Here is a 13,822-nt window from a genome sequence, read left to right as displayed (position 1 = left end):
TATAGATGTTTGGATGAATTTCAGGTGATCTCAGCATGAGAGAGAGAGAGGGAACAGGGGAATGGGGGGTCAAGGGAAAAAGATGTAGATTAGGATTGCTTAGGTGAGACTTGCGTCCTGAATGGTGGTGCTAGTTTCACAAAAGAGAGGTCTTCTCAGGGAGTGGTCGTTCCTCAACTAGACTGCCCAGCATTTTCTAATTTCTCAAGTCTTACAATGAAAAAAACTAAAAAACTAAATTGAAACTGAACTACAAAATGTAAAACAGTGATTCAATTACGATTCTATCAGTATTTATTTTACAACATTACATTTGTGTTGTGATGTTGATTTTCTAGTTAGTCAATTGAAATATTTGACATGAATAGAAATTGAAATGCTCCTGAAAATCAATTCTAGGAGGCAAATATCCATTAATATAAAAAAATTAATTAGTATGTGATGCTGTTGACAGCTTGAATAATAACTATAATTCACATAGTAAAATTACTTTCAGTCACAGATTTGGGTTGGACATCTTTTATTTTCATATTGCGAAAGCTGTACAGGTTCTATAAATATTTTTAAATGCTGAAATATTTACATCCATGTCTAGTCTTTCCTGTCCCTCTGGTTCTAAACAATACAGACTGAAATGAAAGCCCAAATATAATGTGCAACTGTATCTCTCACTCACACTTTCAAACAACAGACCTGATACACTGTCCACCTCAAAACATCCGTTTTGGGAGACTTGGACTCTGGGAAATCAGTTTTGTGCTATTTACATCTCTAAATCATTAGTGAGTGGGCTTTTCAATGCCATTTACAGTCTGCATACAACAACGGAACTGAATGGAGTCGCAAAAGAACAGCTATTTTTGTGTGCACATTCATACATGTAAATTATTAAAAATGTGAGCAAAACATAAAATAATATTAAAATATGTGAATGTGACAGTTGTACTGCCCAATCTAGTAGTCAAGAAGAGATGATCAGAGAAAATTTGCACCTCTAAGAACACACACTCACACACACACTCTCTTTGTCATCTGTGTTTCTAACAAACACACACAAGCAGAAAGAGGACACTTCAAACAAGACATTTTGGACAAGACTTTTCCATCATTTTTCAAACAATCTCCAAATGTAGCTGTCTTCTAGATCAATAATGCCATTTTCATTGCTGTGTCAAAAAACGGCAACAAACAGAAACCATAGAAGCGATGCCTGTCACCTCATTATGACACTAAAGGACAGTGGATGAACTCTTGTTCTTGGTACGCACTAGTGATAGTATTGCACATCTAGAAAACAAACTACAGTTTTTCATAAACATTTCCATTGCTTTTTCAGCATTGCTTCAGGGATGTACAGATTTCTTCCTTTTTTTAAATATTCATTATTTTCAAGTGACATGCATTTTAACACAGCAGTTCACAGACAGGGAACTTTACAGCAGAAATAGCACAGTAGTTTGAGCCTCACGTGGCAAGAGCTAAAGAGATACACTTACAGCAGGTAAAGGAGGGCGAAACCAACATTTAGGAAAGGGACGGAGGGTTAAGGCAAACCCCTCATACGTGGCAGCGCAAGATTGCAAAGACTTGAACATTTCACCCACAACAGACAGAACAGACTGGAATTTACAGTACAACTTCGCACATAAATATTAAATACACAGCCTGTTGACTGATATCAGAGGAGGTTGAAGAGCCTGATCTCGGCATGCCAGTGCCAACTCGCAAGAGCTGCGCATGGGACGTGCATTCAACCAAATGCCTCCGATTGCAATAAATAAAAGTGTATAAATGGGAGGGCGCCAACCAATAGCATTCATAGTCTATTCTTGTTCTGGTTGGTACATACTATGAGAATGAAACACCAGCATTTTAGCGTCGGACTGGAATACTATATCGGGTACGTGATAATATCTATTAAATGAATGGGTCGTTTCTTTTAGGACAAATGCGTTGAATATGTGAATACATCTAGATGTGAATTGGTACAGGAGCAGAGGTCCTTAAAAGGAGCTTGGCAAGAGCGTCAGCTTGTATTGAACAGGAGTATTGCAGGAGTTCAGGAGCGGGCTGAAGTAAACGTAGGAGAGAAATGTGCTAGCTCGGTAGTGGACGAGGGGACAGCATCTTGGGCTTGCCCTCTGACTCTTTCCCTTTGACCGCCGCCATGTAGGAGAAGAGGCAGAGCACCGAGTAACAGATCTGATTTGCCTGTTTGAGACAGAAGCGTTAACACAGAGTTATTTACGTGAAAAAGGGGAAAAAAAGTATATCACTCTATACTGTATTGTAGGGCTAGGTAAAAACACGGATTTCCCTGTTCTTTTTAGTGAATCAAACACATCCAGGTCGACCAGTGTGTTCCCGCGACTGAGATATGGAGAAAAAAGCCTTGAGGGAAACCAGTCACCTGATGGAGATCGGGTTCCTTGTCACTGTTGCCTTTGGCTTGCATAGTTGGGGTTTAAAAGACACTTAATAATCAGTCATATTATCAGATTGACCGCACTGACTAACTTGAACTGAATTGAGCTGGATGATGACACCACAGCTTGTTTATAGCTGATTCGACTTGTTTCATAATTCACGAATTTTGCAACATTATTGAATTGACTGAATTGAGCTGAATAACAAGATCATTGTCTTCTGTAGAACTGCTTATAGCTGAATTAAATTCGTTTCATAATTGATGAACTTTACAGTTACTGAACTGAACTGAATCAACACTGAAGTAACTTGAGCTGGATAATGATGGCACGGTTGTCTTCTGTAGAGACTTTGAATTTGTCTCATACTGTATTTGATATATCATTGTTTGTTATTATCCTGTTTATCACAGTGAAGATGCTTTGAAACAATCTGTACTGTATAATGTGCTATACAAATGAAGGTGACTTGACTACTCATGAAAAATGACTCTTATGAGCTTGCCCTATTAACGAATCATTCAAAAATATAAAAGTATAAAAAAAAAAAACATTATCCGTTTGAATCAGTACCAAGGTAGAAGGTTCTTGTATCAATAGTGTTTAGTTGAATGATTCGGAATTGAATTAAGAGCTTGTGAATCGGATTGAATCTGAAAATCTGTATCGATACCCAGCCCTACTGTGTACAGTATTGTATGAATACTGAAATCTTACCATAGGAGTCTTGTATTTATGGATCACCACTTCTTTAGTTTCAGGAACTGCAAATCCCGTGCAAGACACAAAATAAAAAGTTCAACAGCAGTGGAATAACAAATTTGAATTATTCAAGGGCAAGGGGCGGAAACAGAGAGAAAGAAAGAGTGATAGCGAGAGAGAGAGAGAGAGAGGGAGAGAGAGAGAGAGAGAGAGAGAGAGAGAGAGAGAGAGAGAGAGAGAGAGAGAGAGAGAGAGAGAGAGAGAGAGAGAGAGAGAGAGAGAGAGAGAGAGAGAGAGAGAGAGAGAGAGAGAGAGAAGAGGGGAGGCATACATACGGCCCATGACAAATGATTATTAATAATCTATATCTGGCCCTGCCATATTTAAGACGGAGCAAGAGAGCTCTGAATCTTGCAGCAGAAGAGCAGCGCTCATATAGTTCATATGACTGAACAGGATTTATCATCAGCTGAGAAACTCTTATGCAATGGGGAACTGAATCAAGGCACAGGAGGAGGAGAAAGAAAGAGTAAGAGAGGTGGAGGATAGATAGAGAAATCCGAGAGAGAGAGATAGAGAGAGAGAGAGAGAGAGAGAGAGAGAGAGAGAGAGAGAGAAAGTAAGAGAGGGAATTTCATTGCAAGTTAAAGTTGGAAGGAAATCCGAGGTCTGCTGGGTTTTTCCATCACTGGCATGACTTTTACTACAGGCATGAGTGTATGAACTCGAGTTTAGGAGAAGCGACATCTGACATGAAGGCAGTGCAGTGCAGATGAGGAGTCGACAGCCATTAGTGGTGAAAGAGGGTGGATGAGAGATGATGACAGATGGAGAGTTAAATGAGGAGGACAGGTGAGGGAAGAGAAGAAGAAAAGATAAAGGTGACAGCACTTTACCTGCTGGAGAATGAAGGTTTTCATAGCAGCAAAGATGAGGGGCGGATTACAAAAAGGAAGCACAAAGACACAGCACTAACCCAGTCTAGAGCCGACCCTACGACTACAGAAGAGATTTCATACACTGCAACTCCCTTCATACAGATCTCCAAAAGAACCAGTTGAATGATCTTTGCATGGTTTAGTTATTATCTAAACTCTATGACTAACATTAAAGCCGTATTCTTGATTTAAACTGTGACTCCTTCCAAAAGGTGCATCTGAGGAAACAACTGTAATCTAAATCTAAGCTGCTCAATGAATTATTCACAGAACAACTTGAACGGTGGCTTATTTCTCAAAGCTTTCTCAAAGATCTTTGCAGAATCCTTTACCCCTTCCTCCAGGCCTGATAAAATCAGTGTGTTGATATCTTGTTTTAGCTAATAAATAGAGCATTAGTTAACAGGTTAGCGCTAGGCTAAAGAAAGGGAAATGTTTTTAGCTTTGGTAACAGTGTTATATGTGAAAAATATCATATAAGGGATTTTGACAGATAGTAATACTTGTTTTCTTGTTATAACTGATAACTAGATGTTATTAAAAAGATATAGTATTTGTTCAAATAAAAGAAAATTTACACTACATGACAATGTAGTAATCCCTAAAATTATTGATTTGAGTTTTTAGAGTATGAAAAAGAGGAAATGAACAACAACAATTAAACTGACAAATAAATAATGATAATAATATTGGCTAATAACAGATATGGTACTGGTATGTTGTGCATCGCTATATGTAGTTAAAAAACAGTAATGAACATATTTTCATGATTGATAATTAATAGGCCTGAATAGAGATAGAGTGCTCATAAAAAAAAAATGGTTTTGGCTCCAAGGGGGACAGGATTATGCGGGCTGATAGGATCTTGCTCCTTTTAGGCATCACATTTTATGTAACATTTCATCCCCAGAAGGTGCATTAATGAAGCAACAGCTAAAACTATGGTCCTACTTCTGTCTTCTATAAGCTCTGCTCTTGAAGCTCACACGTGTCGTTCTGACCGTCACATCTAACAGTACTGAACGTGATAACTTCTCTGCTCTGCATGTGACTGAGTTACTGCTGTGTCGCGTACAGGCCTAGAATCAAAATGGGGGTAATTACCAAACTCCTCCAGGACAAAGACTCCTTTCACTGTATTGCACTTTTTAATGTGACTCAGCTCTATGAAAACCTAAAAACAAACAAAAAACAAACAAAAAAACAACAGGACACACTGTTACCAACTCAATCACACACTTGTGAGAAAACAAAACAAAAAGTATTTTTTGAAGAGATGACAATCTGGACAGTTAGTAACTGTAAAATAGGGAGAAACGGAGAAAGAACATGATAAGCAAGCTGTTAAAAAACTATCAAAACTAAAATATGACTGCACAGAAAGAGAAATTTCCATGTTGACAGGATTACATGGGCCAGTGACGCAAATGGAGAGAGCTGTGAAAGTTTCAACGCCTGAGCAGCCTTTATGGGTCTCTTTATACGCTAGAGAGGTCAAATAAGCCCAGATGTATATTTTTTTTGTCATTTTGAAGTTGTATTAAATTAATCAAGTCAACAGCCTAAGTATTCAGAGTCTCGCTTTAAAGAGAATCACTTCGTATTTACAATCCTTGTCTACATTATTTAGTATAACGTGTTCTTGAGGCACTGGAGACTTGTATAACAAATGTATTTTTGAAGCACTAAAGACTAAAGAGCTAATATGAACCTGCAGCTGTGAACATTCGCACCAAAAGTGGGAACGAAATCATGGCACTGATCCCCTACGTGCTGAAAGGGCCCATGCAAAGACATCCATGGAAAATTCCATCATCAGAAAAAGAAAAAAAAGGACATGACACGAACCAAAAAGAGAGAAAATAATACAAAGGACATAAAAAAATAAGCACAGAAGAGTGACGTCTGCCAGAAAAGCTACAGAACAGGGAAAAGAATGAAAAAGTAAATGACAATGTTACGCTAAAAAGCAGACTGCAGAGGTTGTGTACCTTCCGCTCCTTGCAGGGGGAGAGAGCATGGGAGAGAAACGGTTTGGATTATTATTGGACAAAAAGAGCAGAAAACACCCTCTGGTGCTACGAGCCCACTCTTACAGGATTAAACTACAACCACTGATTCCATCCAGAAAGAACAGTCATATTGCATTAACTGTTAGTATCTGCCATTATGTTTACGTTCGTTTTGAAGCCCTGATGTGTTCCCACCCCATTACCCTCCATGCCTCCTCCACCAGCAACGAAGACCCGCTCCCTCACACATGCCTACAGCCAAAACAGAATAGTGCCAAAACCATTACAACACACAACTACACTACATAGAGGATTCTTAAAGGGGTCATATAATGGTACATGCACTTTTACAAGTTGATTGCACTGAAATTTCTGTTGGCAGTGCCTGTACACAACCATCCTATCATGATAAAAATCCATCCAGTGGTTTTGTTTTAATCTCCTTATATGTTTGACCCTCTCTGAAATCAAGCCGTTCGATATTGTGACGTCATAATATCCAACGCCCCTCCCGCGATTGTGATTGACAGCCGTGTTTCAACACAAGACCCGCCCTGAGCGAGCTGTGACAGCCGTCATTGTAGTCCGCCATTGTTGTTATGCTGGAGCAGAATGGCGTCTAAGCGATTGTGGTGTTCTGTTCTTAGATGTAATAAGGAACACAGCAGTCATTTGGATGTTCCTAAATCCGAGCCGTTGAAGAAGCAGTGGCTGAGTTTTGTTTTAGAAGCGATATGCCCAAAGGATTGACGCGGGGATTCCCTCACGGGGATTCCCCACGATGGTCTGTGCTTTCATGTTTGCGCGAATCATTTCACACCAGACAGCTTCACAAACGAGAAAAAACGGATCGGTACCAACGTGTTCCTGCTGAACCTCCAGAAGATGTGAGTGTAATGTTTTATTAACCTTTATATTAGTATTTATATTAATCTTTGCGAAATTTGCAAGCCTTGCTGCAGGCTTCACGATGAATGCGTTAGGTTTACACTCAGTGTACATTACGGCATGTTTTCTATGTACGACGTTCTCAATATAATTCATAATCCCACGTTTATAATGAACAATGCGTGGTTGACTGTGTACGCACAGAACAGAGGGGCGGAGTGAGCAAAGCTCATTATCATTTAAAGACGTATGCACTTAAACGGCGTGCTGAAAACAGAGCTGTTTTTGACCAGGTAAAATGAGTGTTTTCTTACAATACTAATGAGAATTTTTAATTAAAGTATATTACAAACTTTTAATTTAGACCCTAAAGAATCATATTAGCTTGTACAAAAATGGCATTATATGACCCCTTTAAAGTTTTCAACAATGCTGGACTCTTGTTAGCACGCTGCAATCAAGTAACTGGCTAGTGACCATAGAGAGGCACCAATGTATCATAACGATATATTAAAGGGATAGTTCAGCCAACAATTCAAATTCTGTCATCATTTACTCACCCTCATATCATTCCAAATCTGTATGCATTCCTTTTTCTGAAGAACATGCAAAAAACTGTTTGGGTTTTCATCGACCTCCATTGTATGGTCAATGGGAACCGAAACTTATGTTACAAACATTCATCAAAATATCGTCTTTCATGTAGCACAGAAGAAAGCAAGTCATAAAGGTTTGGAATGACATGAGGGTGAGAAAATGATGTCATTTTTTTGGAGAACTATACCTTTAGGTAATTACAGCAACTGAAGACTATGACCTAGGAAAACAGTTTAAAAAAAAGTTAGTATGTTAGATAGAACAAAAGGTTTAAGGTTTACATAGTTTGCTAATCATTCCAGTCTTTTCCAGAGTATCAGCGTTATGTAACTACTGCTTTTCGCCTTAAGGGAGCTCACTATTGGGATATGCGTTTTTTCTAATCAAAAAGAAAACTTTTGTTTTTTTAGAAATACGTTCAGTGCATGTCAGTTTCCCTCCTCTTTGAAATGTCTTTACATATGTGCCTTATGAAAAGCAGGGTATCAAGTGTCAAATTAACCAGGTTAAATGGTCCCAGAACAGTGGTATTAGGTCACAGAAGGAGGCCATATGGTCTTAATCACAAGTGGCATCTATAAAATCAGGTTTATTAAGAACTATTACATGATTGTCTCCCATTAGAACCAATTTAAAGCTTTTTTTTAAATACCTAAATACTTTAAATACTAATTCTAAACCTCCCTAAAGTGGTTTTAAATAAGAAATGTATTTTTTAAACCTCCCCAGCAATGTATTTTGTACATGACCACTTTGAATATGTTTTGCACAAGGTTCTACGTCTTACCTCTGGCACACCACAACAAACCGACATCACACCAAAACTCACAAACCGTAAGGACCAGAGCCGGGCGCTGTGACCATTAACACGTCATACTCACACACACAGCGGGTGGAATGTTCTGACATTTGAAAAAGTAAATCTCTGCTTGTGATTAAGCAACCCAAAAACAAACATCCAGCAAATAAAGCCAAAAAACGACGACAACAACAACAACAGCTATTCCTCTAAAGAGATTCTTCAGGAACAAAGCTTCCAGACATTTTAAAAAAGCTTCCAGCTTTTCGTTTATTTTAGAGTTTAGATTTGACTGTGTATTTAATTATTCAGCCCATTTTTTTTGTTACTTTGTGAGTTGTTCCAAAAAACTTCTCAGAGGAAGGAAGGCACAAATAGAAAGAAAGAGTGAGAGGAAGGAGAAGAGCTATGGAGAGGTGCTGAGATGAGTTTAGTGGCAGAAAAGAGAAACAGGGGAATGAATGGATTGAGAATGAGAGGAAGGGTTGGTGCTGAATTTGGCAAGCACTTTGTCATGATTACGATAAAGGCGACACCTCTTACCTGGCTATGCATAAATTTGAGGTTGATGCCTTCCAGCGTGACCTGAAGGAGACCACCCTCCCCTGTCTTCATGTCCTGAACCGGAAACTCGCCTCCCAGCTCTGGACCTACACACAGACACACACACAAAAAAGAGAGACTAATTTCAGGAAAAAAAAAATATTCGAACAAGAAGATTTTATATATATATAAAAAAAGGGTGAATTCAGGTAAATTAGGCCACTTTTATTGAGATGATTGTCAAAAAGTGGCCCATTTTACCTAAATTTACCCTACAAACACATACACTACCAGTGCAAAACAATTTGGGGTCAGTAAGATTTGTTTAAATAAAATGAATACTTTTTATTCAGCAAAGACATTAAATTGATCAAAAATAACAGTAAAGGCATGTATAATGTTACAAAAGATTTATAGTTTAAAGAAATGCTTTTCTTTTTAACTTTACATTCATCAAAGAATATTAAGCAGCACAAATTACATCATATTATCATATTAGATTTGTTAAGGATCATGTGACACTGAAGACTGGAGTTACGGCTCCTGAATATTCAGCTTTGCCATCACAGAAAACAGTTATTTTAATAATTGTAATAATGTAACAAATCGTAGTATTTCACAATATACAGTATACTGTTTTTATTTTTATGAAACCGAAAAGACTTTCAATATTATTATTTATATATATATATATATATCTTACCAACCCCAAACCTTTTGAAGTGTAGTGTACAAAAAACACAATGTACCTGGTTTGATGCTTTGTTGTCGTGCAGCAGCACGCTCCATGCTGTCTTTAACACAGTAGTACAGTTCCCGACACTTAACACAAAAAACACAGAAAGAGAGGTGAAGTGTAGTAATTGAGACTTAATTACACTAGAAACAATACTGAAACTGAGAGTGAGATGGGATGTGTGTACTACAGTATGCCTTTGCATTGATGTTCGTCTCACCTTCTTGGTGTAGAACTTGTTAAGCTGTGTCTCTTGGCCGTTCCTCCTCCACAGACACAAAACTTTGGTCTTGGGACAGTAGGTCATATTAATGAGCTTCTCATACCACCAGCGCTCATAGACTGTGCCAATGTTACTGCGCAAGACGATGCAGTCGTCACACACCTACACACACGAGAAAGAGGAAAGAAGGACTGAATGCTCATTTGCAATATATTTTCATGCAGACAAGCTGAATAGAATAAAAAAGGAGGCATGCAGACACAAAAAACTCCTACCTCCATGAAAAATATGTCACCAGTTGTATCAGTCCCAGCATGCACAACAAACGTCTGCTTCTTAATGTGCCGGCTTCCACTTGGCCTGAGGGAAAGCTCTCGGCCACTCTGCAGCAAAACACACAATCTGTCAATCACTCATAACCTGATCATAATATGTTCGGCTACTGGCTTCCATGCAACAGCTGCAACTTTTCATCTGACCGGCTCTTACCAAATTTGCAAGGCGGTCCAGGACTTCATTGACCTCCTGACTGTGTGTGAGGCCGATGTGAGATTTGCCCATAAGACGCCGTACCTTCTTCCTGATGTCATTTTTACTGACCTAGATAAATGGAGCAGTAATAGTTTGAGTAGATGACCGAACAAAAGTTTGGGGTCAGCAAGCTATTTCATGTTTTTGAAACAAGTCTCTTATGCCCACCAAGGCTGCATTTATTTGATCAAAAATACAGTAATATTGTGAAACATTATTACAATTCAAAATGTATTTTATTCCTATGATGGCAAAGCAGAATTTTCAGCAGCCATTACTCCAGTCTTCAATGTCACACGATTATACAGACATCATTGCTGATTTGAAACTTTTCTTATTTTTTATCAATGTTGAAAACAATTATGCTGCTTGATATTTTAGTAGAAATAATGTACTCTTTGTTCAGGATTCTTTGATGAAAAGAAAAAAACATTTTTACAGGGACTTTTGATCAAATTAATGCGTCCTTGGTGAAGTTTTTATTTCTTTACAACAACAAAAAAATCTATAAATCTATACATACATTACAATAAAAATTTGATTCAAATGTAGTCATTCGGTTGAATAAAAGCATTTCTTACCCCAAACTGTTCACTAATATCCGTATTGATTCAAGTATATTCGAAGGAATGAGAGTGAGTGTTTGTGTATACCTTCATCATAAGCATGAAGGCGATCATGTTGTGCAGGAGAGTGGACAGGAGTCTGTCCTCATCGTCCTCCAGTCTCTTGCGGTCATGATCTCCCAGAGACAGATATCTGATAGACCACAGCACAGTCATGTTTGGACAGCGTAATCAAAATACAACAGCACAGTTTACATCTGAATCCTAGCATGACCAAAAAGCTAATTCAAACCATTGCGAAATGTTGTCATTTTATAAGTGGAACATATGAAAAACATTCAAGCAGTGTCAGATGGGTGTAATTAGCTTGAAAGCATGTGAACAACCAGTAAGCATTGTGCTTTCATTGAGATACTGTATGTATACTTTTCAAATCAGACAATTATGAATGCTGAAATTCAAGTTGGGCTAGCTTTTATACTTATTTTGTGTTGTTTTTATTGCTTTCGAATCAGTGTGAACACTTACAGAACACACTAACCTGTCAATCATTTCTTGTGGTCCCTGATCCATCCCCATTCCTTCCCGTTCCAACATTACGGCATCCAAGTAGGCATCCTCCCAGAACTGCACCTGATCCCACAGAGTAGAGCGCTCCTTACCTACACATACACACACATTTTAACTCTTAACTCGAATAAAACAATATTTCAGCTCAATTCAACATGACAGCTTGAACATTTATTAAGGTAAACGTCAGATGTTCAAAACCATAAAGTTATAAAACTAAAATGATTTGGATATTACACTAAAAACCCAACAAAAATGAACACACGGATAGTTCAAGCAAAGCCAAAGCAACTACACAGCATGCTGTAATAAATAGAGCTTGCTATCAAACCTTATCAAATTAATTTTAACACAGAGTTAACACACGCCTCCATACATCTGCTTATTGTTTCAGCTTTCACATACTCTCAAGCAGCTTTTATCACCCCTCAATTTCACACAAACACATTCAATTACAAAATAAAATTGGCTTATCTGATCTGCCTGGTTTGTGTATTTTAATTCTCTTATCAAATTTCAGGTACAAGCACCATTTATGGACCATACATTCATGCAAAATTGCAAATAATACCATGCACACACCAATACATTCAAATATTTATAATAAAACAAACAAACAAACAAACACCCTACATGCTCCATACAAGGCTTAAACACACAGTCATAGTATGGATGTGAGGGAAGGCACGTAGTGTCTAATACTACAATCCCAAAATACACACATCCAAAATGTCAAAGGTCACAGTTTATCCATACTCAGAGAAAAGGTTTCCATGGCAGCATCCTCCAGTTGGTCCCAAACTGAGCTTTTATCTCGCCCTTCGTGGCATTAAATGGAGGAGAAAAAAGAAAAAGAGGAGAGAGAGGGAAAAAGAGGAGGCCGCAGTAAAGGAGGCAAAGAAAGTGTTAGAGTATTAGAAGCAAAGCTGTGTGCTGTAAGGGATATTCAAACCAATAATACATCACATGCTGGTTAATACAGGGACTTATTTGGAACAAATTAACAGAGAAGCTGTGCTAGTGGTCAGTATGTAAGCATGGTTTACAGAATTAACTGTTGCAAACAGAATCTAGACAGTAATAAAGGATTGTTCTGTGCAGCAGACATGTTTTTAGAAATTTTTAAACATTAAGATTATGGAAAGCAAACAGGACAACTTTTGGAAATACCTCATAATTCTGAATTAATATGGATATTGGAAAATACACCAGAGCTGATTACTAAAGCAGTGAGTAAGGACATGGAAGAAGAAGAAAAAAAAAAAAGTGCGAGAACAAACAAAATGAATGAAAGGAAATGAATGCTGAATGGATTAAGGAGGAAGATTAACTCTTACCCAGCAGCCCCTCACACAGGTAGATCCTCATGCTAACATCCTCAAGGGGCGGTGCTGGTGCTCCCTTATTGACACTAACAGGTCCCTTCACTCCTGGCTTCAGCATATGGGTCTTGCCCTATATGAGAAACAACCGTTTAAATGTTTGGGTAAGAAATTCATGTTTCTATACAGCAAAGACACATTTATTTGATCAGCCATTGGACAGCAGTATAAACAAATATTCAAATATGTATTTCACATATTCATTATTTTATTTGTTGCCACATGGTCAGTCGAAAGTTTTTGGTCTTTAAAGGTACACAACGTTAGCCTGACAAGCCAGACCCACATCTAGATGTTGGGTCTGGGAACACACCATTGACAGGGCTCAAACGGGCAGGATAAACGGCTGTCTTTCAAATTCCCTCTGCACGCAATAGGATAGCGCTACAACCAACCAGAGTGTTTTCCCACCAGCGGAGCTAGCTGATAGATTAAACTTTTGCCGTATCCAGTCGGCAAAACTCCGAACACATCTTCCTTTTTTAAGAATGACTTCAGTGCCGTTCTTTGTTCTTTTCTCAAAGAAAAGCTTAACTTCAAGTCCTCCAGAGTCGCGGCCAAAGCCGATTCGAAAGACCACTGTTCGCCAGCAGCAGCAGCCATCTTCTTTGTTTTCAAGTAGCAGGGAATTCGTCGCAACTCTGCCGTCATTATGTTAAGCCCGCCCACTGACTCTATACACAATGTGACTGGCCCGACTAGAGTTTGGTTTTTCCAGCTCGCAAGCCAACGAAGAGTTGCTAGACGACACTGGCTGCAAACTAAAATTTGCTGCCGCTAGGGTGCGTCTAGATTTCTAGACTAACACAATGTAACTTTTTTTGGGCAAAATGTAAAAAATGTATATAATAAGCGAGTACATGATGAATCCATCTTCCAAACCGTGTTTTTGCCTCATCATAAATGACT

The 13,822-nt window shown here is 38.4% G+C and overlaps 1 protein-coding gene across 14 annotated transcripts in view; it reads right to left on the bottom strand.

Moving 5' to 3' along the window:
• Nucleotides 1-503: 503 nt before the first annotated feature.
• The window catches only part of madd (MAP-kinase activating death domain), a 63,834-nt gene continuing 50,515 nt past the window's right edge, over nucleotides 504-13,822 (bottom strand). For 10 of the 14 annotated variants that reach the window (XM_081359753.1, XM_081359759.1, XM_081359761.1 and 7 more), the window contains 11 exons: nucleotides 12,869-12,986; nucleotides 11,503-11,623; nucleotides 11,049-11,154; nucleotides 10,354-10,464; nucleotides 10,140-10,247; nucleotides 9,862-10,026; nucleotides 9,655-9,727; nucleotides 8,906-9,012; nucleotides 5,171-5,240; nucleotides 3,144-3,190; nucleotides 504-2,211 (listed from right to left, as the gene is read on the bottom strand). In XM_081359753.1, coding sequence (XP_081215879.1) covers nucleotides 2,098-2,211; nucleotides 3,144-3,190; nucleotides 5,171-5,240; nucleotides 8,906-9,012; nucleotides 9,655-9,727; nucleotides 9,862-10,026; nucleotides 10,140-10,247; nucleotides 10,354-10,464; nucleotides 11,049-11,154; nucleotides 11,503-11,623; nucleotides 12,869-12,986 — 1,140 coding nt within the window. In that variant the 3' untranslated portion in view covers nucleotides 504-2,097. Of the gene's footprint in view, nucleotides 2,212-3,143; nucleotides 3,191-5,170; nucleotides 5,241-8,905; nucleotides 9,013-9,654; nucleotides 9,728-9,861; nucleotides 10,027-10,139; nucleotides 10,248-10,353; nucleotides 10,465-11,048; nucleotides 11,155-11,502; nucleotides 11,624-12,287; nucleotides 12,351-12,701; nucleotides 12,753-12,868; nucleotides 12,987-13,822 lie in introns of those variants that run through there. The other 4 variants (XM_081359765.1, XM_081359754.1, XM_081359756.1 and 1 more) reach the window with 2 other exon arrangements.

This window comes from Scardinius erythrophthalmus, assembly GCF_964197995.2.
Source record: "Scardinius erythrophthalmus genome assembly, chromosome: 2".
Lineage (NCBI taxonomy): Eukaryota > Metazoa > Chordata > Actinopteri > Cypriniformes > Leuciscidae > Scardinius > Scardinius erythrophthalmus.
Note: the sequence above shows the minus strand (reverse complement) of the source record. Positions and strands in the feature narration are given on the sequence as shown.